Source organism: Carassius gibelio, chromosome A24, assembly GCF_023724105.1.
Source record: "Carassius gibelio isolate Cgi1373 ecotype wild population from Czech Republic chromosome A24, carGib1.2-hapl.c, whole genome shotgun sequence".
In the NCBI taxonomy this organism is placed as follows: Eukaryota; Metazoa; Chordata; class Actinopteri; order Cypriniformes; family Cyprinidae; genus Carassius; species Carassius gibelio.
Window position 1 is genome coordinate 611174 of NC_068394.1, and position 22683 is coordinate 633856.

General features: G+C 38.6%; 1 protein-coding gene across 9 annotated transcripts in view; it reads left to right on the forward strand.

The window, feature by feature from the left end:
• LOC127946067 (receptor-type tyrosine-protein phosphatase mu) overlaps positions 1-22683 on the forward strand; it is a 161278-nt gene that overhangs the window by 37783 nt on the left and 100812 nt on the right. For all 9 annotated transcript variants that reach the window (XM_052542364.1, XM_052542358.1, XM_052542366.1 and 6 more), the window contains exon 3: positions 12481-12755. In XM_052542364.1, coding sequence (XP_052398324.1) covers positions 12481-12755 — 275 coding nt within the window. The remainder of the gene's footprint in view (positions 1-12480; positions 12756-22683) is intronic.

Here is a 22683-nt window from a genome sequence, read left to right on the forward strand (position 1 = left end):
CACACACACACACACACACGGCCAGTGATTGGATGTTGCTGTTCTGTGCTCCTCCTCACATCAGTGTTTTATCTGTGGTTCATGATCTTGTTTCCTCTGGTGTTTGTGAGTACTGTAAGAACGTTCTCCTGAGCGTGGTTCATGATCTCCGTCTGTTCCTCCAGATTATCCCAGATTGCCCGGCTCGCTTGTGTGTGTGTGTGTGTGTGTGCCGCTGTGATGGTGTCGTCGGGGTTAATTGGCTCCAGCGGGGCATCAGAATGACTGCATTACATCACAGCGGGTCAGAGTTCAGCTCAGCTGTGATTGGCTGCTGTCTTGTGGCTCTCATTTGAATAAAGTTCAGAATTTCTCTACTTTTTCCCCTGCGCCGCTCGTGAAAAATAAACTCTGTGAATTGTGTGGTTGAAAATGTGTATTTATTATAGTTGCAGTTTTAATAAATTCAGTAAATATGTGATATTTTGAAGAACCATTGAAGGTCTTAAAAAACAAACAAAAAAAGGAATAGTCACAGAAAAGCAGGTTTATTTCCGCCAGTGTCGCTGACTCTTCCTCTCCACGCAGTCCAAACGACGTCTTGGAGATTTCAGAGAGACTTCCACACTGTTTCCAGATGTCTGTCTCCATGGCGATCAGGCCGGGAACAGGACACGCCCCTCATGTTTTTGTCCAGATGTTCCGCTCGTTTCTCGAGGAGCGTCTCACTCGCTGACAGATGAATATGAGGATCGACTCTATCACAGTTCATCAGCGGCGGTGGAGTTTGACCTGGACACAACACACATCTGATGGAGTTAATTCAGTTAGATCAGGGCTCGACAACATGTTTTACACCACGACCCGGGAACATTTCCAAAACATTCTCTCTGACTGGAGGGGGGGGGGGGGGTATATATGTTATAAAAATTATAAAAATTATTATTGTTGTTGTTGTTGTTGTTATTAAGATAAGTTGTTCTTCTACACTGGCTAAATATTTAAATTAATAAATACATTTATTATTTATTATTATTTATTTAAACCGTTTTTCTACACTGGTTTAATTAATAAATAAATATTAAAAATAATTTTTAATTTATATATGTATATTTATGTATATGTATGTGTGTGTGCATATATATATATATATATATATATAGAGCAACAACAATAATAATAATAATATAGTAATAGAAGTAAATTGAATAAAATGTTATATAAAATAATAATTAAATAATTGACATTATGAACATCTTTTCCCAAACCTAGTTTATGGTTTATATATTTACGTTTTATACCATAAATGAAAATGGCCATTTATTTTATATATATATATATATATATTTTTTACATTTATTTAAAATTATTTAAAATAATAGTAGTAATTTTATTGTGTAGTAGTATTAGTATTAAGATGAGGTGTTTTTGCACAATGGTTCATAAAATAATAATAATAAATAGTAATATTATATTAGTTAACTGTGAACTATTTCTTTGAAGAATTAGACACTGACCTGAACACAAAGGATCAAATCAATCCCATAATACTCCCAGTGTTTGTGAGCCAGTAGTGTTGGGTTATATGAGGACGGATGGGAATCACGCTCGATCTCTGCAGGACGTGGATTGAATGAGACGCTGTAACCCGCTGGTGGCACGTGACCACGGTTAAACTCGTCTGATTTCTGGGTCGTATCCGAGCGGAGCCCAGCGGCAGACTGTTCAATTCCAGCGCTCGCTCGCTCGGGAGAATTACGGCCGGCGGTAAAGCTCTCGACACGCGTGTAATGAGACTCCCGCTCACCCTGTTCACGCCGTATTAATTAAATATCCATTTATGGCTCTGTATCAATTTATGGCTCATATCTGCTCGCGCCGATGCCTACAAACAGGCCTCTGACACACATTATGTCTTTATGGCGCTCGGCTTGAGATGCTGTTTGCTGGGATTGATTAGAACAGAGTGAAGCTGAAGGAGTGCAGCAGTGCATGCTGGGATGCCTCGCCGTCCTGTTAGAGAGGTGATTTGTTGCAGGGTCACGTCTCTCTAAATCGTCTAGTGTTCCCGCTCCGGCTTATAAAACACAACCCACCGCAGAATCATCTCTCCAGCTTCTGCTGAACAAGAACTGAGCCACAAACCACAAAATAATTACAAAATACTTAATATTTCTAAAACATTTAATTATGTATTTAAATGTTCAACACTTTTCCATGATCCAATCATTTTCTGCATTGCTTCTCCTTTAATATCCAGTGTTTGTGCAGATGGAGGCCAGATGTGTGTGTGTGTTTGCTCTTCTGCTCGTCCAGAGGTCAGAGGTCAGTTTGTGACTGTCTCTGTCGGACAGAGTGTGTGTCGTCTGTTCCTGAAAGAGTCTCTTCTGTTCACCAGTGCTGCATTTATTTGATCAAAAATACAGTAAAAATACTGAAATATTATTCTGATGTAAATCATCTGTTTTCTGTGTGAATCTGTGTTAAAGTGTAATGTATTTCTGTGATGCTCTGCTGTATTTTCAGCATCATTGCTCCAGTCTTCAGTGTCACATGATCTTCAGAAATCAGAATAATATGATGATTTACCGCTCAAGGATTTGAAATAGACAGCTTTTGTCACATTAGAACGGCACTTTTGATCACTTTACTGTGTCCTTGATGAATAAAAGTATTATTATTTTTCCATGGTTTCCTCAAGGTAATAATTGTAGAGTTGGAGTTATGATGCTGAAAATTCAGCTTTGTATCACAGGAATAAATTACAGTTTACAATATATTCAAATAGAAAACATTTTTTTTAAAATGTAATATTATTTCATATTTTTACTGTATTTTTGATCAAATAAAATGAATTTGATAAAATTAAATTCAGCTATGCGGTGACCGGAAAACAAATAACATCACACAATAAATTCAAATAGAAAACTTTATTTAAATTCAAATAATTCTCACTGTATTTTGGATCCGGTAATGTGTATCGATGTGTATTTGATTACAATAAGATATTAGATTTTATAACATATTCAAATGCATCAGTCACGTTATCTTCTGTCTATCTATACACAATAGTGAAATAATTGGTATAATTGATAATATAATTATCATTTAGTGCAATCATATTAGTAATAGAATTGAAGTTAGGATTAAACATGATCAGATATGACTGTAGGTGTAGTGTGTTATTGTGACGGAGACCAGGCTTCTCTGCTGTGGTCTGAATGCTCTCTGTTTTTACCGTAGTACAGACAGAAGATCAGCACAGCTGTCTGTGAGCCGTGGAGCGCTGCCAGATCCACAGCGGCTCATAAAGAGCGCTCAGAGTCCCGCTGGCCCTTACCCAGAATGCCGAGCGCAGAGAGAGCACGTGCTTGCTTCAGTCATTCAGAAGAGAGTGCTGATTGGCTGCTGGACAGATTCCCAGCCAATCAGAAACCTCCTCAGTCTAATGAGCATGAGATCACCAAGCCTTGATCAGTTTTATATACAGTTTTTTTTCTACTTTTAAAATATTAATTTATGTAAAATTATTTTTTAAACATTTTTAAAAAACTATTTTCCAGGCCTGATATCTGAATTATATATATATATATATATATATATATATATATATATATATATATATATATATATATATATATATATATATATATATATATATATAAATAAATTGTAAAAACTTTCTTTACATGTAAGGTTATTAATTTCCTGATTTGATTTGGAAGCTAATTTATAATTTATTTTTATATATAACTTTGAATATTTTTCTATTTTATTTCATACATTTTTTATTAATATATTATTAATAAGTCTTTATTTAATAGTTTATATATTGTACTTTTTTCAAATGCAAAATATTAAAACCAATTTTGAGTGTGTGTATGTATGTGTGTGTGTGTGTGTGTGTGTGTGTGTGTGTGTGTGTGTGTGTGTGTGTGTGTGTGTAAAAACAGGAAAAAAAAGAAATTAGGGTAATAAATCCAAATTTAAGTTGGAAGCTATGAAGTTATGTTATTTGTTATTTATAATGTTATTTTTTATTTTATTTATATTTTTATAATTGTTTTTTTCATTTGTTTTATTTTATATTCTATTAACACACATTAATATATATATATTTACTTTTAATTAGTTTTAATATTTTTTTTTCAACTTTTTAAATATTTATTATTTTTATAAAAATATAATTAACAACTATTAATATAGTATTACTAATAAAACGATTTAATTGAATTGCATGAATTTGTAGTGTAGCTTGGTTTCCTTCATGCATGTTTTTCACTGAAATGCATCTTAACTCTATTAGCAGACGCTTCCCTCAGGCAACAATTAATCATTCCCTCTCTCTCTCAGAAACCCATTTCCTGCGGCCCACCTTCAGTTTACAGCCTGCTTTACATGTGAAGGTTAATCAATAAACAGAGCGAGCGCGTCCGGTACGGGACCGCCGAGACCCGCGCTAATCCCAGCACCGACAAATTGGAAAAGAAGCGCTGGATAATTCCCAACAAACATGTTCATCAGCGGCTCGCCGGGTGTGTGTGTGTGTGTGTGTGTTAATGATAACGCAAGGTTACAGCAGCGTTTATTGCTGAAAGCCATTGATTGTGTTACTTCCACAGGAGCACTGGTGTGTTATTCACACTCAACGAGGCCGGCGAGACACAAAGCATTATGGGTCGGACAGGCTGTGTGTGGACTGGAATGATTAGTGACGCCTTGGTTAATGAAGAAGGAACTTTGTCTGCTTATCAGTGAATGAAACAGACACTCGATTCATTAGATCAGAGCAGACCCGCACTGCATCCAGCTCACATTTGAGCTTTAATTCACTCATGTTCGGCTTCATTAGGGTTGAAATGCAGAACATTCTGGAAACACTCTATTTTCCAGATTTCATTTGGAAGCCAATTTAACTATTTTTAAATTCTAGTTGTTTTTATTTTCTTTAAATTTTATCTCATACATTTTTATGAATATATTTAATTGTGTAACTTTTATTAATATATTATAAATATATTAATATAAACTTTATATAATGAAGACATTATATAATATTTATTCATTTTACTTGTATGCTGTAATTTTTTAGTTTGTTATTTTCTTTATTTCATTTTGGGCCAATAATGATTGAGAATGCACTGTTGTGCAATGTTATTTATAATCATAATAAAAAAAGTAAAATATTATTAATTTTATTACTAATATTTAAACATTTATATGAACTTTAATTAAATATTAATATTAATAAATTTAGTTTATATATTTACATTATTTTAATTGTATTTTTTAGAAGAATATTATTAAGAACTATTAAAAGCCAGCTAAATAATAAGTGATACTTTAAAATTTGTTTTTAATGTATTTAATTTTTTTAATGATTTTTTTTAAATGATTTTTACATTTTCATTTGTCAAAATGTTTAATTATATTAACTTATTATTAATAAATATTAATATTTATTTGTTTTATTTATATATTGATATTTAAAAGTCCTATTTAATTTTTGTTATTTATTTATTTTTTAGCATGTTTTATTGTTATTTCTTTGAGTTGAAATGTTGCGAGCGCGTTCAGTCGTGTTCTGTTGATCCATTGGTTGTGTCTCTGTTGTTGTTGTTAGTGATCCGTGTGATTCCTGAAATCTCATTAGTGATTCCCGTTAACACGCTTAAACACCAGTCCAAGAACACACTAGTGACGATCCCACCCTAAATCATGCATCTCGTTTAAATATTGAAGTGAACAAGACCTGGAAGACGCCTCTGCTGCAGCATCTTCCATTAACCCCTCATTAGCTTGAGATCCTGACATATCTGCGTTTAACTGCAGCTCCATGATAACCTGGAAGAGATGTAATCTCTCTTTATTTATTTCCCCCTGCACTGAGCACTAAAAAGCATTTAGTTGTGTTTTATGTGATTTCGGAGCTTTGCCCTTTATGGGAATGCAGCAGTCGTGTTTAAAAGCCTCTTCCTCTTAATTGCTCCTGAGAGCCGCATTGTCGAGGGCAGAAACACATTTCACTGAAACAATCCCATTATTATCTGCTTTCAGAATAGTTTGCATTAATCTGTGATCGTCTTTTACCTAATGATGTTTCCTCTTTAACGCCACCAGCGGGTCAAAGGTCACCGAGCTGGCTCTGTTTATCCTCTGGTGTGATCATAGTCTTTGATCTCAGTCTGAACTAGAACAGCTGCAGTCACACTGAGTGATGACTCTATTCATATTCTCTATTTACAATCCAAGGTTTCTTAACGCATGCTTTTACCATGGTATATGACTTAAAATATGGTATTTCCATTTTACCAGGAAAAACCATGATATAACCAGAAGGTACCATGGTATGTTTTACATGTTCCATTTAGTGTTATTTAACAATTTATTTTTATTTTTATTTTCATTTTTACTCTAATTTTAGTTTAGGTTTTAGTTATTTTGCTATGTGCTTTTGTAATTTTTTTTTTTATATATTTCTAATTTTGTATTTTTATTATTTCAGTTTAAGTTTGAGTAATTTTTGTATTTAAATGTATTTTATTTAATTTAGTTTAGTTTAAAATAATTGTAATAATAATTAATAATAATTTCAAATGAATTCCAAAAATAATAAATGAATAAACAAATACATTATTGTCTTATTTTTTGTTTGGAAAAATAAAATAAAATAAAAATATCCAAAAAGTATTTTATACATGTACCATGCAGTTTTTTTAAATTGTACATTATTATTATTAATATTTTAAGTCCCATTTTAATATTTCTATTTAGCTTTTAATTAATTTGTTTTAGTAATTTTACTGTTTATTTTGTTGTTATTTAGCTTTTAATTAATTTAAGTTTTAGTAATTTTACTGTTTTTATTATTATTATTATTATTATTATTTGTTACTTACCAAAGCAACATTCTTTTATTAATTTTATTTTGATAATCAATTACAAAATCTTTTTTGTGCTATTAAACGATAAACATCAGTACCACAGTTTCAATGTACCATAGTATAACCATCCAACCCATCACTGTACAATGAGACCACCGCGGTACTGTTTTGCAAGGGCTGTATTACTGTTGTAAATGTCCAAAAGAACATGGTATTAAGTGTCGAGCAAACAGAGTTAATGCAGCGGTGTGTTTGAGAAACTGTCAGTAAGGAGAATCAGCAGCAGATTGCAGTCGTTACTCCACGGATGAAGAGAGAAGCGTTTAGTCCGTCTAATGAGTTACACAAACAACACACAGCAGGTGTGTGTCAGACGCCGCCGCTGCCAGCTCCATTATACGCCGAGCGAGCGTAATTACCTTACAGCGCATTTCTCCTGGAGCCGCTTCCACTCAACATCTCCCAGAAGCTGATAGCTGATACGAGACGAGTGCATTAACTCATAATGAAGCAGGAAGGTGCGTTAACATGACTCTTCTGCTGCTTTAACTCAATTTCACCTTGTAACTCTGTACAGTAGGCCAAACATAACAAGATCTGCCATCCCATAATTCACAGAGATCAATGCAGATGAAATGAAGGCTGATGTGATTCAGCAGCTTCTGGAGAAGCGAGAAGATACTTCAAAACTTCTAGTTTGGACTAGTGTGCACTGGATGGTTTCTGTGGGGTTCTGGGTGTTTTTTACATGGTTGCTAGGGTGTATTCATTGTTGTTAACTGGTTCTGGTGGTTGCTAAGGTGTATTGGTGGTTGTCCTGTAGTTTCTAGGGGTTACAGATGATTGATATGTGGTTGCTAGGTTTTACTGTAGTGTAGTTATTTCTTTGTTGTTGCTAAGGGGTTCTGTGTGGTTGCTAGGGGGTTGGTTGCTAAGGTGTTTTGGTGGTTGTTGTATAGTTGCGCTGAGTTTCTAGGCAGTTGCTAGGATGTTCCAGGTGATTGATGTGTGGTTGCTAGGATGTACGATACTGTAGTTGTTTCGTTGTTGTTAAGGGGTTCTAGGTGGTTGCCAGGGTGTACCAGGTGGTTGCTATGGGATTCTGGGTGTTTCTTATGTGGTTTCCAGGGTGTACTGTACTGAAGTTATTTCCATGTTGTTGTTGTTAAGGGGTTCTACATGGTTGCTAAGGCGTATTGGTGGTTGTTTCAGTGTTGTTGTTAAGGGGTTTTACGTGGTTGCTAAGGCGTATTGGTGGTTGTTTCAGTGTTGTTGTTAAGGGGTTCTACATGGTTGCTAGCGGGTGCTGATGGTTTTGATGTGGTTATTAGTTTGGACTGGGTGGTTTCTATGGGGTTCTGGGTTTTTTTTATGTGGTTGCTAGGTTTTACTGTAGTGTAGTTGTTTCTGTGGTGTTGTTAAGGGGTTCTGTGTGGTTGCTAAGGTGTATTGGTGGTTGTTGTATAGTTTATATGAGTTTCTGGGCAGTTGCTAGGATGTTCTAGGTGATTGATGTGTGGTTGCTAGGATGTACTGTACTTTAGTTGTTTCGTTGTTGTAGTCAAGGGGTTCTAGGTGGTTGCCAGGGTGTACCAGGTGGTTGCTATGGGGTTCTGGGTGTTTCTCATGTGGTTTCTAGGGTGTACTCTACTGAGGTTATTTCCATGTTGTTGTTGTTATTGTTAAGGGGTTCTACAAGGTTGCTAAGGTGTTTTGGTGGTTTCTATGAGATTCTGGATGTTCCAGATGACTGATATGTGGTTGCTAGGGTGTACTGTACTGTAGCTGTTTCTATGTTGTTATTATTAAGGGGTTCTAGGTCTGCTAGACCATTAAACAGGTGACGAATCCCATAGAACAGGAGATCACAGTCACTCTTCTCACACCAGACTGCACAAAAATACCCTGGCAACCACCCAGTGCACCCTGGCAACCACCTAGAACCCCTTAGCAACAACATTTAAAAAACAACATTAAAGCACACCCTAGCAACCACATATCAATCATCATCATCAGATTCCAAAAAATAAGTACTTGTACTTCGATTATATTGCATTGTGAAATACTTGTAGTCAGACTACAGTTATTTTTATAGATTACATATTATTCACACAATGGCAGGAACTTATTCATAATGTATTCCAATGACAAAAGTAGTCAATACATTACCTAATAAACATGATCCAACAGATTACATTACTAACTACAATTTTGTACTAACTACAGTGTTATTTGTAATCAGTAATGCATTAAGTAATCTATTTTTTCCCATGTTCATTATGGGATCTGTTTTTATACATTTCTGTCTGTCAGATGTTTGGATTTTTAAAGTATGGAAGCCTGTTTCTTACGATGTTTTATCTCCCAATCCGTATTTGTGTGATAGAAACTCACAATTTCGAGAGATAAAGTCAGATGTGTGAGATTAAAAACTCGTGTTGTGTTATTCAGTGGAGGAAGCAGACTTCCAGAGTAAAGTGTTTGTGCACGAGCTGCTCTGATGATATTTAGTCTAATGAACGAAATCAGATGGTTATTAATTTGTTTTTGGTGTCACTGTATTACGAGAGCGCTGGTATTTTCAGGAAGGTTTTTATCCGGTCTGCTGTCATTCATCTCAGACAAACGTCTCTAGGATAAATGAAATTTGAGATATATGAATGAAAGTCGTAGGGGTTTGAGATGACAGGAGGTTGAGGGAATGATGACAGAATGGTTTTTGGCTGAACGATCCCTTTATTAAACATTCAATCTTTCAGTTTGTCCTCCTCGCTCCTCCAGGCTGTGGTTTCTGCAGATATTAGTGTGTGTGTGTGTGTGTGTGTGTGTGTGTGAACGAGTGAATGATGGGGTTTCTCTCCCCGGGCTGTGAGAGAATCTGACTCTCAACCTGCTATCTCGACGTGACACACGGGAAACACACGAGACAAGACCGAACACGCGTGTGTTTCAGCGATAACACAGACACGGCTCTGTGTGTGAAGTGTGTGTGTAATTATACAGTATATACAGCTGTCCGGGCAGGTACGGACTGGGAAGGTTTGGCAGGATTTGGGAAACAAAGATCTTACGGATCTGTGTTTGAAGTTTTATCGTGTATTAAAGTATATTCATTTTCAAATTAAAGAGCATTTTGAAAGTAAGCTAATCAGAAAGAGGTTTCGTAGCTGGAGCTCATGCTGCCTTCAAGTGCCTCTGGGAAATTCATTCTTAATGAGTTCAGGAATCATAATTACTCACCCTAAAGAAGTTTAACGACTTATTTTGATCAACACTAATTAGTTCCACCATGATATTTTTAATTGACAAGCTTCCAACAAGAAAATGGTGGATGATGCTCTGATGCTCCGCTCATGAACCTGATTCTCAGACATCAGACTGAACTTCTAATGTGCTGAAACAGAGGCAGAAGTGTGTGCTAATGGCTTTTAACCAGAACACACAGACGTTCAGAATCAAGGACTCTGCTTTGATTCGTCCCTCACTTCTGATCACTAACTGTGCACCACTGTGCTTTATAGGGCTGTGCGATATGGACAAAAAAAAAAAGACAATTTACTCACGATTTTGACACACAGACATTCTTTACAATCATAAATGCATTGAAAATGGATGAATTTGAAACATATATATATATATATATATAAAAAAAAAACAATTAGAGTTTTTAAAAGAGTTTTTAACATGTCTCTACAACAGAAATAAGTCAAAATAATCACTAAGTAAAGGTGTGTCAATATGTCTAAACGTATGGCAATATATTTATATATTTGCCATGCATTGGTCATAGAGCACATTGTAGCGGTTTCTAACCTTTTCTGTTCACATCTTTTGCATCTTTTACCGCATGCAGTGTGAACGCTCTGCTCCATTAACATGGGCTCTGAAAAAATACACACCACGGACGGAGTGTGTGAACCTGGAGTTACATAGACCAGTGCCCGGTCTGCTGTTCTCACGCTCCATTTAGGCGCGCTGCATTCTGATTGGTTCAGATAGCGTATTGCAGGAGGTCGGGCTGCAGAAAACGTGCTATTAACGACTCTACTGTCACCAAATCATTCTGTATCTTCTTTCCACTCAGAATCAAATGCTAACATGCGTCTGTTTCTGTAGCACTTGGATGCAACATTTTGGTGTGAAAGTCTGATTGTGAAGGAGCGCGTACAGGATTTAGTGTTGAGCTAGTGTTGTGTTCTGCACGCACGCTCACAGATGTGAGGTTATGGAGAGCTGATGCATACAGTGTTGTTTGTGTGTGTCAGCAGGTTCAGTAATGAGCTCATCGTGACAGTAGAGTCACCACCTCAGAGTTCAGACCTGCTGCATGAAAAACAACACATCTGCTCCAGTTCGTCCGGTGTAAATGAGGGTTAAATGAGCTTCAGTCGCTCTGGACAAACACACGGCTCTCAAGTCGACATCTGCTTTCTGTCGAGAGCTGCTCTGATGTGACAGAACAGAAGCTACTCATTAACCCTTTCACTTCACACACCTCATGCTGAACTGTTACACACATGGACACACTAGGAGGAAGTGATGCGTTTGTCCAGGGACTGCACTCGGCTCGTCAGTGTTACGTCACTTCCTGTGAACACAAACCGGCGCTGACACACTCGACACATGATGAGTGTTTGTGGGGTGGATAATAATGTCAGGAAGATGATTTATTCTCAATATTTGAGCAATGGAACTAAAACTAAAACCATAAAAACATTTTTGTTACTTGACATAAAATAAATGTTAAACAAAGTAATAACATAACATTTAAATTTAATTGATTTTTTACGTCAGGTAACAGCATAAAAAAATACGTAATACTTAAAAACTTAACTTAAACAAGGACATTTTATTTTTTATTTTTTTCACTTTGGCAACTAACTGGAATAAAATAATGAATTAAATTTTTTATATTTTTTTTATTCAAGTTGATGTTAATTTTATGTTATGTAACAAAAGTGTTTGTTTTTAGTTTAGTTTTTTTAATACTTAGTGAAAAACAAATTAATATTGCCATGGCATCTAATTTAAATAAAATACTTTTTTGTGTGTATATATATATATTTGTAATTTGTTAACATTGATTTCGTTTTATATCAAGCAATAAGTACTATTTTATATTTTTACTTTTCGTTTTTTTGCACTTCAACTAAAATAAACAAAATTTTAAAATGTTTTGTAATTAGAAAATGTTATGTTTAGTTGACATCTCAAAATGTATAATGTTCCAAAAGAAAAAGTAAAACCGAAATAAAATTTATGAAAAATATATAGACATAAAAACATTATACAACTGACAACAAAATTATTAAAATTTTAACTAAAATTGTCAAATATATCAATTTAAATGGTTGATATATATATATATATAATTTTTTTTTTTTTTTTTTTTTTTTTTTTTTAATTATTAAACTAGGATTGAGTTTAAACTAATTGAAAGGTTGTAGATTAAAATTCTATCACCATTGCACACTTGAGCATCCTGTGCTTTCTTGATTGATTTAGTGATCAATGTTATAATTTACAGCGAGGAAAATTCACACATGTATAAATGGACATTATTGATTGTTGCGTGTTGTATTTTCAGCTTGTAATGTTTGTGATTTCCTGTCGTCAGGTTCAGCGGTCATGATGGTGAACACCTCGGGACGGTCGTCCGGTCAGCGAGCGCAGCTCTACATGCCGCAGTTCAAAGAGAACGACACCCACTGCGTCATATTCCAGTATTACGCCACCGGTCGAGAGGGGTCCAGTCCCGGTCAGCTGCTCATCTATGTCAAGGAGAACAGTAATCCTCTGGGCTTCGCTGTGTGGAACTCATCCGAACCTTCCTTCCAGAAGTGGCAGCAGGTGGAGCTGGCCATCAGCACCTTCTGGCCCAATTTCTACCAGGTGAGAATGTGTTCAGTGCACAGCAAATTCTGTCATCAAACACTGCGGCCCGCCTCATTAATTCGGTTTCCTGTTGCTCTTGACACAAACCTACAAAGTGGCTCATGTTCGACTCGACACCTGCTACACCTGCGACACTGCCACCACCTTAATTAAAAGATGAAGTTACGTTAATTTTATCGGCCTCACAAATGAGTATGGTTTGAAGACCATTCCAATTGGTTCAGTGAGTGATTCAATGAATGATTCAGTGACTCAAATCATAGACAGTCCCTTGGTTAGTTCCTGAATGACTCACTGTTGAGTTCTATGATTGGTTTAGTGAATGATTCAATGACTCACACATATAGACAGTAACTTGGTTTGCTTCCGAATGATTCACTGTTGTGTTCTAATGGGTTCAGTGAATGATTCAATGACTCATTTATTCATAAAGAGTAATTTGGTTTGTTCTATTTTATTATTATCCATTAACATTTATTTTATTTACTTAAAGTATCTAGATTCTGAGTCACTATTTAATTTAAAAGCAAATTGCTATTATTTTCAAACCAGTTTCCCAAACACTTCTTCTGCTCTGTGCTTCTTCAATACTCAACTTGAAACTGAGAGTTTTGATCGTACACTTCACTCTCTTGTCAAATCAAAGCACAGCATCGTTGAGATCTCTTCTGAAACTCAGGAGCAGACTCATGCGAGACTCCTGAGCTCTTTTTCTCAGGAGAAACAGCTGAGAAGCAGTAGTGACTCTCAGTGTTGAGTCTGATGTGTGATTTCTCTTCCGTTGGGAGCACACTTCATGTTTTTATCATCAGCATCAGCGTCCTCGCACTAACAAATAACCCTGATGCTCAGACACGGTCGTCAAACGCGTGTCTCTCCCGCGAGAGACTGCTGGACGTCCGACAACAAAAGCATCCAGAAGTCCTCAGAGAAATGAGCAGCATCTGCCGAGAGACAAGAACCGCATCTCCATCCTCACACGACACGCACGTAATTGCTGAGAAATGCCAATGTGACTTTTTAATACAAGCAGAGATTAACAATGCAATCTCCAATTCTTCTGGGCTGTGGCTAATTAGCGATGCTAGGCTAATTGCAGGTTTGTGTAATTGCACTGTATCTTAAGAGTTTGTCAAGATGAAACCACCTGGTACAGGAAAAAATCCTCCGCTCTCTTACTTTGTAATTACAGGGTTTGTGTTTTATCTCCTGTTGGGCTTTTCTTCTAGTGCACAACGACTAATTGCATCACGCTCATTGACAGCATAGATTGAGCATGTGAATTGTGTCGGTCTCGTCCTGCCGTGACCTTTTCATGCTGGATATTTTTAATGCACAGGTGAGATGGATGATGCACACATGACCTCTGACCTCTGCTTTGTTCCTGCGGAGCGGAAGACCACGAGAAACTGTGTTTAATGCTGATTGACAAACAGATGCGGCGTGAGTCTTTTGAAAAACGACTCTCAAATAAACACGAGAACAATAGGGATCACACTCATACGCTGAAGATAAATGCTATTTGTTTTCTAAATGGTGTTTGAGTTGCAATCATTAACATCGTGTGTCATTTGCTGCTCTGATGGGCGTAACCGAAAGGTCATTTGCATCCAAAACCCACTGAAACAAACTAAACTTTTACATGAGATTAATTATGTAATTAGAAAAGAATTGAGATCAGGTTCTTCTTGTCTGTTCTATTCAGAAAGTTGGCAGAAAGTTTTCATTTAAGCCACAATATTCATCAGATCAAAATAAAAGAAAAGCATATTAAAAATATAAATCTCAGATATTCCTGTACAGACTGAAACTATTATGGTATTTGTTTACATACTTCATTTTATGTTTATAAATTGATCCAGTAAAACAGACCATGCATTTGGTCTTAAAGTGACAGCAACCTAATTATCCTGCTTAATAAAAAAACAAACAAGCAAACAACAAATAAAAATATCATTGTATATTTAATTCAATTTGCTTTTCATTTGATTATTTAATTTCTATTTTTACCTGAACCTACCTGAAAACCTAATCTCATATCTCATCAAAAATGAAAATATAAAGTATAATTTTAAATAGGTTTTATGTCATAATAAACATCATGGTACATAACTATGATAATATGTAATATTTTAGATTCAGGAAATTATCATGGTGATATCATCTGATATGTTTTTGGTCTTGTCCAATGGAAAAAAAGAGGAAAAGCTTATATCGTATTACATGGAGGCAGTGTTGATGATACTGCAGAATCATTGTGTGATTTCTGTAGACGTCTGTGTTTTTCATCAGAATCAGATTTGCAAACCTTCATGCGTTTAGTATTCAGTAAGTGCAGTATTGTGTTATGTTTGGTCTGTGATGATGTCAGGACTTTTGGCCCTGTTAAGCACTAGAGCGTCTCTGGATCTCCTGCTGTGTCTTCAGCTCTGGCACAGACACAAGATCCTCCACACACAATATGAGGAGGAGGAGAACATGACAGGAGGAGCACACTGCCGCAGGGCTGCCTGATGTCAGCGTTCATGTAATCTGAGCGTTTGGCTTTAACCTGTTGTTTCCCGTGTGATCAGAGAAACGCTTACTGGTGCTCCAAACGACAGACGACTCGACATGCAAACTCAGTCCCGTCACTTCCTGTAAGAATCACAAGCCTATATTTTAGCTTATTTTGACTTTAGCTAAAAACTTTAAGCACCCCATGAAGTTTAAAACAAATTTAACAAATGTAATATTTGCAGTTCCCAACATATATTTGATTACGTTGTTACACTACACAGATTTCTGTCTAATAATATGCTTCCTAGATTGATAAAGCTTTTCTTCTTTCTTTAATACTAACTAGCAATGGAAAGTAGCAAAACACTGCTAGGATATAAACTAAAGCCTGTTTGCTTTTTAAAATAAAAGTCACAAATTTTTGATATTGCATTTTATTTGGAGACACTACAGGCGAATACTGCATGTTTTTAAGGATAAAGAGTTATATAATTTAGTATGAATGATATGAACAAACCCCTCAGTAAAAGTCTTCAGAATATAGATAGGAATAAAACTATAAGTTTTAGTGTATGCAAGTGCTGCTGAAGTGGAGATAAAAATTCACGGCCTTTAAAAATATATACATTTTCGCTGTGTTTTGAGAAATAAAATCCCCTATAAACCAGGTTGAATGACATTTGAACAAAACCCTCAGTAAAGACCTTCGGAATGTAGAGAGGAATAAAATTGTAAGTTTTTGTGTTTGTAAGTGCTGCTGAAGTGAAGATAAAACTCGAAGCTTTTAAAAAGTATGCATTTTAACCATATTCTTTTAAAATAAACTGATATATAATACCAGTGTGAATGATTATATGAACAAACCCTTCAGTAAAAACCTTCAGAATATAGATTGGAATAAAACTCTCAAATTTTAATGTACGTAAGTGCTGCTGAAGTGGAGATAAAAACTCACAGCCATTAAAAATATGCATTTTCGCTGTGTTTTTAGAAATAAAATCTCATATAAACCAATGGGAATGATATTTAAACAAACCCCTCAGTAAAAACCTTCAGAATAGAGAGAGGAATAAAACTCTAAGTTTTGGTGTGTGTAAGTGCTGCTGAAGTGGAGATAAAAATTCACAGCCTTTAAAAATAATGCATTTTCGCTGTGTTTTTAGAAATAAAATCTCATATAAACTAATGTGAATGATATATGAACAAACCCCTCAGTAAAAACCTTCAGAATATGGATGGGAATAAAACTCTAAGTTTTGTTGTTTGTAAGAGCTGCTGAAGTGGAGATAAAACTCGCAGCTTTTAAAAAGTATGCATTTTCATCATGTTTTCAGAAACAAAATGCTGTATAAATCAGTGTGAATGATATATGAACAAACCCTTCAGTTAAAACCTTCAGAATATAGAGAGGAATAAAACTCTAAGTTTTGGTGTGTGTAAAAGCTGCTGAAGTGGAGATAAAACTTTTAGTTCACGAGTTCACCCTTACATCTAATCTGAAGGCAAATAGTAGGCATATTTTGGCGTGCTGTCCTGGGGGAGGGGTCCGGGCCCGGAGCATAGCCCGAACCCAAATAACTCCCCCTATCCCTAATTTGGGATAAATAGATTTAGAAGTGAGGAGTTGGGGTGGAGGAGGGTTGCCGAAAAACTGTCGTGGGACAGGAGGTAGGAAGACTGGATATATATATATATACGCTTGCGTGCTATTTAAGATGATTAGCTAAACGAGATGCACCTGTGCCAAATTGGATGATTATCTGATCGTGCTTCTCCCGAACTTTGTTAATAAAACCACATTTCACGAGTTCACCCTTACATCTAATCTGAAGGCAAATAGTAGGCATATTTTGGCGTGCTGTCCTGGGGGAGGGGTCCGGGCCCGGAGCATAGCCCGAACCCAAATAACTCCCCAAAAGAAGCTTAAAGACATAGGACAGCAGCCAGAGAGCTAAAATTTAGTTGCCCCCCAAAATATGCGTGTTGGGAAGAAAATGCAGAGCGACCGGGAGAGCCCGTGCAGTGTTCGACGAGAGCTGCGGCTCGCAACGTCTTACCAGCGAGCCCTCCGTGCCGCTTATGGGAGGAGCACGATGCCGGATATCAAGAAATGAGGGACTCTTGCTGCCTCCGAAGGGAGCTGCGGCTCTGCTGCACCGGAAGGGAGAGTCCCTCTTGCGGCTGAGTACGAGGCGCGGGTTGTTGCATCTGATGGAGGGCTCTCACTGCGACTGAAGGGAGCCAGCGACTGTATCCCATCGGGAGGGAGATCCCTGGCCGCCATAGAGTATGCAACATAACTCGGACGGGGGGTTCACACTGCGACCGAAGGGAGCCGTGGGTCTGCTGCACCAGAAGGGAGAGCCCCGTCAGATGCTGAATAGGCAATGAGATTCGAGCCGCGGTTTGGCGCGTCGGATGAAGGGCTCCTAATGCAACCGAAGGGAGCCAGCGGCTGTACCCCATCGGGAGGGAGATCCCTAGCCATCGTTGAGCATGCAACATAACTCAGATGGGGGGTTCACACTGTGACCGAAGGGAGCTGTGGGTCTGCTGCACCGGAAGAGGAGCCCTAGTCCGATGCTGAGAAGGCAAAGAGACGCGACTGTTGGAGGGACTCCCGCTGCATCCGAAGGGAGCTGCGGCTCTGCTGCACCGGAAGGGGGAGTCCCCCATTGCGGGTTTATGGAGGCACGTTTTTTTTTTTTTTTTTTTTTTTTTTGCCTCTGAGGGTTCTCCCAGCCTCCGTAGGGGGTTCGCAACTCTGCAGCAGGAGTGCTGCCCCGGAGGGGAGAGCCCTGATTGACGCTAACTGGAATACGACTGTTGGAGGGACTTTTGCTGCGTCCGAAGGGAGCTGCTGCTCTGCTGCACCGGAAAGGCGAGTCCCCCTTGCGATGCGAGGCATGGCTTGATGCGTCTGATGGAGGGCTCTCACTGCGACCGAAGGGAGCCAGCAGCTCTATTCCCCCGGGAGGGAGAACGCTGTCCGCCCTTGAGCATGCAACATAACTCAGATGGGGGGTTCACCCTGCGACCGAAGGGAGCCGTGGGTCTGCTGCACCGGAAGGGAGAGCCCCATCAGATGCAGAATAGGCAAGAAGATTCGAGGCACGGTTTGATGCATCGGATGGAGGGCTCCTGCTGCGACCGAAGGGAGCCAGCGGCTCTGTTCCCCCGGGAGGGAGATCCCGGTCCGTCATTGAGCATGCAACATAACTCAGACGGGGGGGGGTTCACCCTGCGACCGAAGGGAGCCGTGGGTCTGCTGCACCGGTAGGGGAGCCCCGTCCGATACGGAGTAGGCAAGAAAACGCGACTGATGGAGGGACTCTCGCTGCGTCCGAAGGGAGCTGCGGCTCTGCTGCACCGGAAGGGAGAGTCCCCCTTGCGACTGTATACGAGGCTTAATTTGATGCATCGGATGGAGGGCTGTCACGACGACCGAAGGGGGCCTGTGGCTCTGCTGCACCGGGAGGGATAACCCCGTCTGCCGCTGAGCGCGCAGCGCAACTCAATGACAGATGAAAGGCTCACACTGCGACCGAAGGGAGCCACTGCCCAGCTGCACCGGAAGGGAGAGCCCTGTCCGATGTTGAAATAGGCAAGGAGATTGTAACGATGGCTGGAGGGCCCTTACTTTGGCCGAAGAAACGATAACTGAGAGGCTTCTATTATTCAAGTACACAACATGATTTAAGGAGGAATATATATATATATATATATATATATATATATATATATATATATATATATATATATATATATATATATATATATATATTTATTTATTTATTTATTTATTTATTTTTTTTAAATGTCTGATGAACAACAACCGAGGGCATCTATCGGATTATGTGAGAGGCCCCTTTTGATCTGCTTAGGTTTAGGGCCGAAACGATTCCTCGAGTAACGCGATTACAAAAAATGATGTAGGCAAATTCCTTTGCTTCGAAGACTCTTTTAATTTATTCTAAATCTCACGTCAGGTTCTTTCGCAATGATTTATTTTTTTTAAATGTGACAACGCATTTTTTTTTTTTTTTTGGCGGAAGGAGACAAGCGCTGCGTCCGAAAATCACGTACTGCAAGGAGTCAGCAGTGTTTTGATTTGAGGACGTAAAGAGAACGTTGTGGCATGTGTCCATTGCAAGACAGAGCTGGCATACCACAACTAGGGCCCTACAATTTCCGCGATGCAGAAAACGTGGAGGGGATCGCGGAATCCAGTCACAAAAACGGAATTTACAGTTGAACGCGGAATGGCACGGAACTTTGCCAATTATTATTATTATTATTGATTTTTTTTTTGAATGAATTAATCAAAATAGGTCATTGCACTTACATCCAATTCACGAATTAATATCTCTAAATATTAAGCCGGAACAGTATTTAAATGTAAATCCTGCATGTTCTGTGTGTCTCTGTTAATGAATGGAGCAGGAGCGCAACTTCCTTTATCACACACACACTGAAGCGCGCGTTACGCTCACAGTAATTTCTGCGTCTGCTGTCTCACTAAATAAGGACTTGAACACATGAACAACATCTCCAGAACTGCTCTGACAGTCAGTTCATGAGCATTTGACCATTTGATTTAAGTAAAACTAGCGTCACATCACATACACAGAACTGAAAAGGTACGTCAACCCGACTAAATAAAAGTCCGGGGTCCTGACATTTTATCCTACCCATCAGATTTACTTTGCATGCGCACATCAGTATAATTAAGCAAAAACACATTTTATTACTCGATTAAACTATGGATTTTTTTTTTTTTTTTTTTTGTTTGTTTTTTTTTTGAAGAATACTTTATTACTAATATTTTTAAACCAGAGTCATTGATGAAAGGAGGGTCCATCGTGAATTTAGATTGGGCGTTCCGGAGTTGGACAAAAGCGAGCCTGATGAGGTTGAATTGGAGAATGGACATATATATATATATATATATATATTTTTTTTTTTTTTTTTTTTTTTTTTTTTTGAGGCTCTTGCGGCAGCGAGAATTGCGGCAGTAGGGAAGGATGGAAAGGGCTCCTGCGGGAGCAGACACTGCTATGGCAGTGGTGAAATATAGGTAGAGCCTCCTGCGGGAGCAGACACTGCTGCGGCAGTGGTGAAATATAGGTAGAGGCTCCTGCGGGAGCGGAGACTGCTGCGGCAGTGAGGACAAAACAGAAAAGGCTCCTGCAGGAGCGGACAATACTGCGGCAGTGGGGAGATATAGAGAAGGCTCCTGCGGGAGCGGACAATGCTGCGGCGGTGGGGAGATACAGAGAAAGCTCCTGCGGAAGGATGGCTGAAGTGAGGATTGACCGTTACAGACAGATAGGGCATGTTAGGAGAGTTAGCTATGGTAGATTAGGAGTTTTAGTGAAAGGGGATGAGCTGGCGTTAGAGGGGTTGGCTGAAGAGGGTTCGAGATAGATATATATAAATAAATAAAATAATCGGCCTGACCACTAATAGGTCTTGGTACCCTCTGCCTTCTGGCAAATCTGGAGCTGGAGGCCACTGAACAGAAAAATGGTTAGTAGCATGAGGGAGCGGAAGAGTTGAGGGCGCGTTTACGAATGGAGGCGGCCTCACGTTTGCTTCAGCTGCTGTAGCTGTGGGTCGTGGGAAGGGGCTGGGGTGTGTGATGTCTTGAAGAACCTGTGTAGCCTGCACTGCTAGCAGAAGTAACAGGATGGAAATACTGAGATGTGCAGGCCTGTGTTGCAAGTAAAAGTAGCTTCATGCTTGCTTTGGCTGCTTTAGTTGTTGGCTGATTTGACAATTGCTCAAACCTTGTCTGAATTAATACAGTCCTGTTGGAAAAGCATCTTTTCCTCTCGTTTTGGCCTTCGGGCCCTTTTAAACAGCCTCCAGAGCAGATAAATTTGGGATGCTGTTTTCCTGTTGTAGTATGGACTGTGAAAATAGAGGCTTTGAAACGATGTAGCATGTTTAGTTTTATAAACCATTGTACCAATAGACATGTCTATAGCAGTAACGTTAATTGCAGTAATTCAAATTCAAGCCGTTTCTAAAGACATTTACTTTGCATGCTTTTCATATAACAGTCCTAAAAAGACGATAGAAAATTTACTCACACTTGTTGTTCTGCAGCCAAACACGAGGCAGTTGCGTTTTTTGAAAAATTCTGAATAATCATGCCAGTAAATGGTGAAATATGTCCCTAAATAATTGATCCTGCCGGAATAATTGCACGAAACTTATGTCTGTATCATCTCAGTGAGGTTTAAACATGCACAGTAAAGTAAGTGTAATGGCTTTAGACATTTCGGTGTGGATGACAACTCTGCAAAAAGCCTTTGCTTCGAGTTAAGTCATAACGCCGTTTAACAAATTTTGGCGTCTTCATAAGCGCATTCTATATATAACGTCTATTTAAATTGTTCAGATGAGCAAATCACGAGGTTTTCTCGCATTATTAGCATTTTAATTGTTTGGTCAGACGGTTCATATATTGATCTATATATTCACGTTCATAAATCGGGGATTAAACGTGGAATTTATCTTTTGTATGCTAAACATGTAAACAATATGTGCACAGTACCTATAACTGCGCTTTACATTTTGCAAGATTGACATGCTAAATGGCTAACTGACCCGGTTTACTCTCATCAATTTTGTTAAGATCAGATATGTACCAGTTCATTGCGTTTACGAACGACATGTATCCGTTTAATCAACTCGACATGTATACCGGTTTAGTCCTTTCGTTCACGAATGAGAGCTCTCGATCTCTGAGACTCATATGAAACTCGCTCATTGTGGATGACAACTCTGAAAAATTCTTCATGAATGAGTGTAAACCGAGAACGATTCGTTCGCCTAGAAGATTCATTCAAAAAAACGATTCTTTCACGAACGACATGCCACTACAACAACGCACGGTCTTCGCCGCTAGTGGAGGCAGCATCGAACTGCGCCACGGCTGAAAAAGCGAGAGAGGTTTACTGCGGGGAGAACTGGAGCACTGCTGCGATCCAGCATTATAATAGAGCCCGGTCCTGGCGAGAAAATCATGTTGTCGAGTGAGGCGAGCTCAAGGATTTGCACGAGCTTTTGGCCACAACGTGTGGCTTGGCGAGAAGAGCAGCTGACGCGATGACGCTTGTTGGTGTTCGGCGGATAGATATCTTCGTCGGAAGGAAGATTGGGCCTGTGATAAGATGACAGACAGAGCGAACCGAATGCTGACAGAGCGAACCGAATGCTGACAGAGCGAACCGAATGCTGACAGAGCGAACGGAATGCTGACAGAGCGAACCGAATGCTGACAGAGCGAACCGAATGCTGACAGAGCGAACCGAATGCTGACAGAGCGAACCGAATGCTGACAAACGGTCTATGCCGAAAAACTGTCGTGGGACAGGAGGTAGGAAGACTGGATATATATATATATACGCTTGCGTGC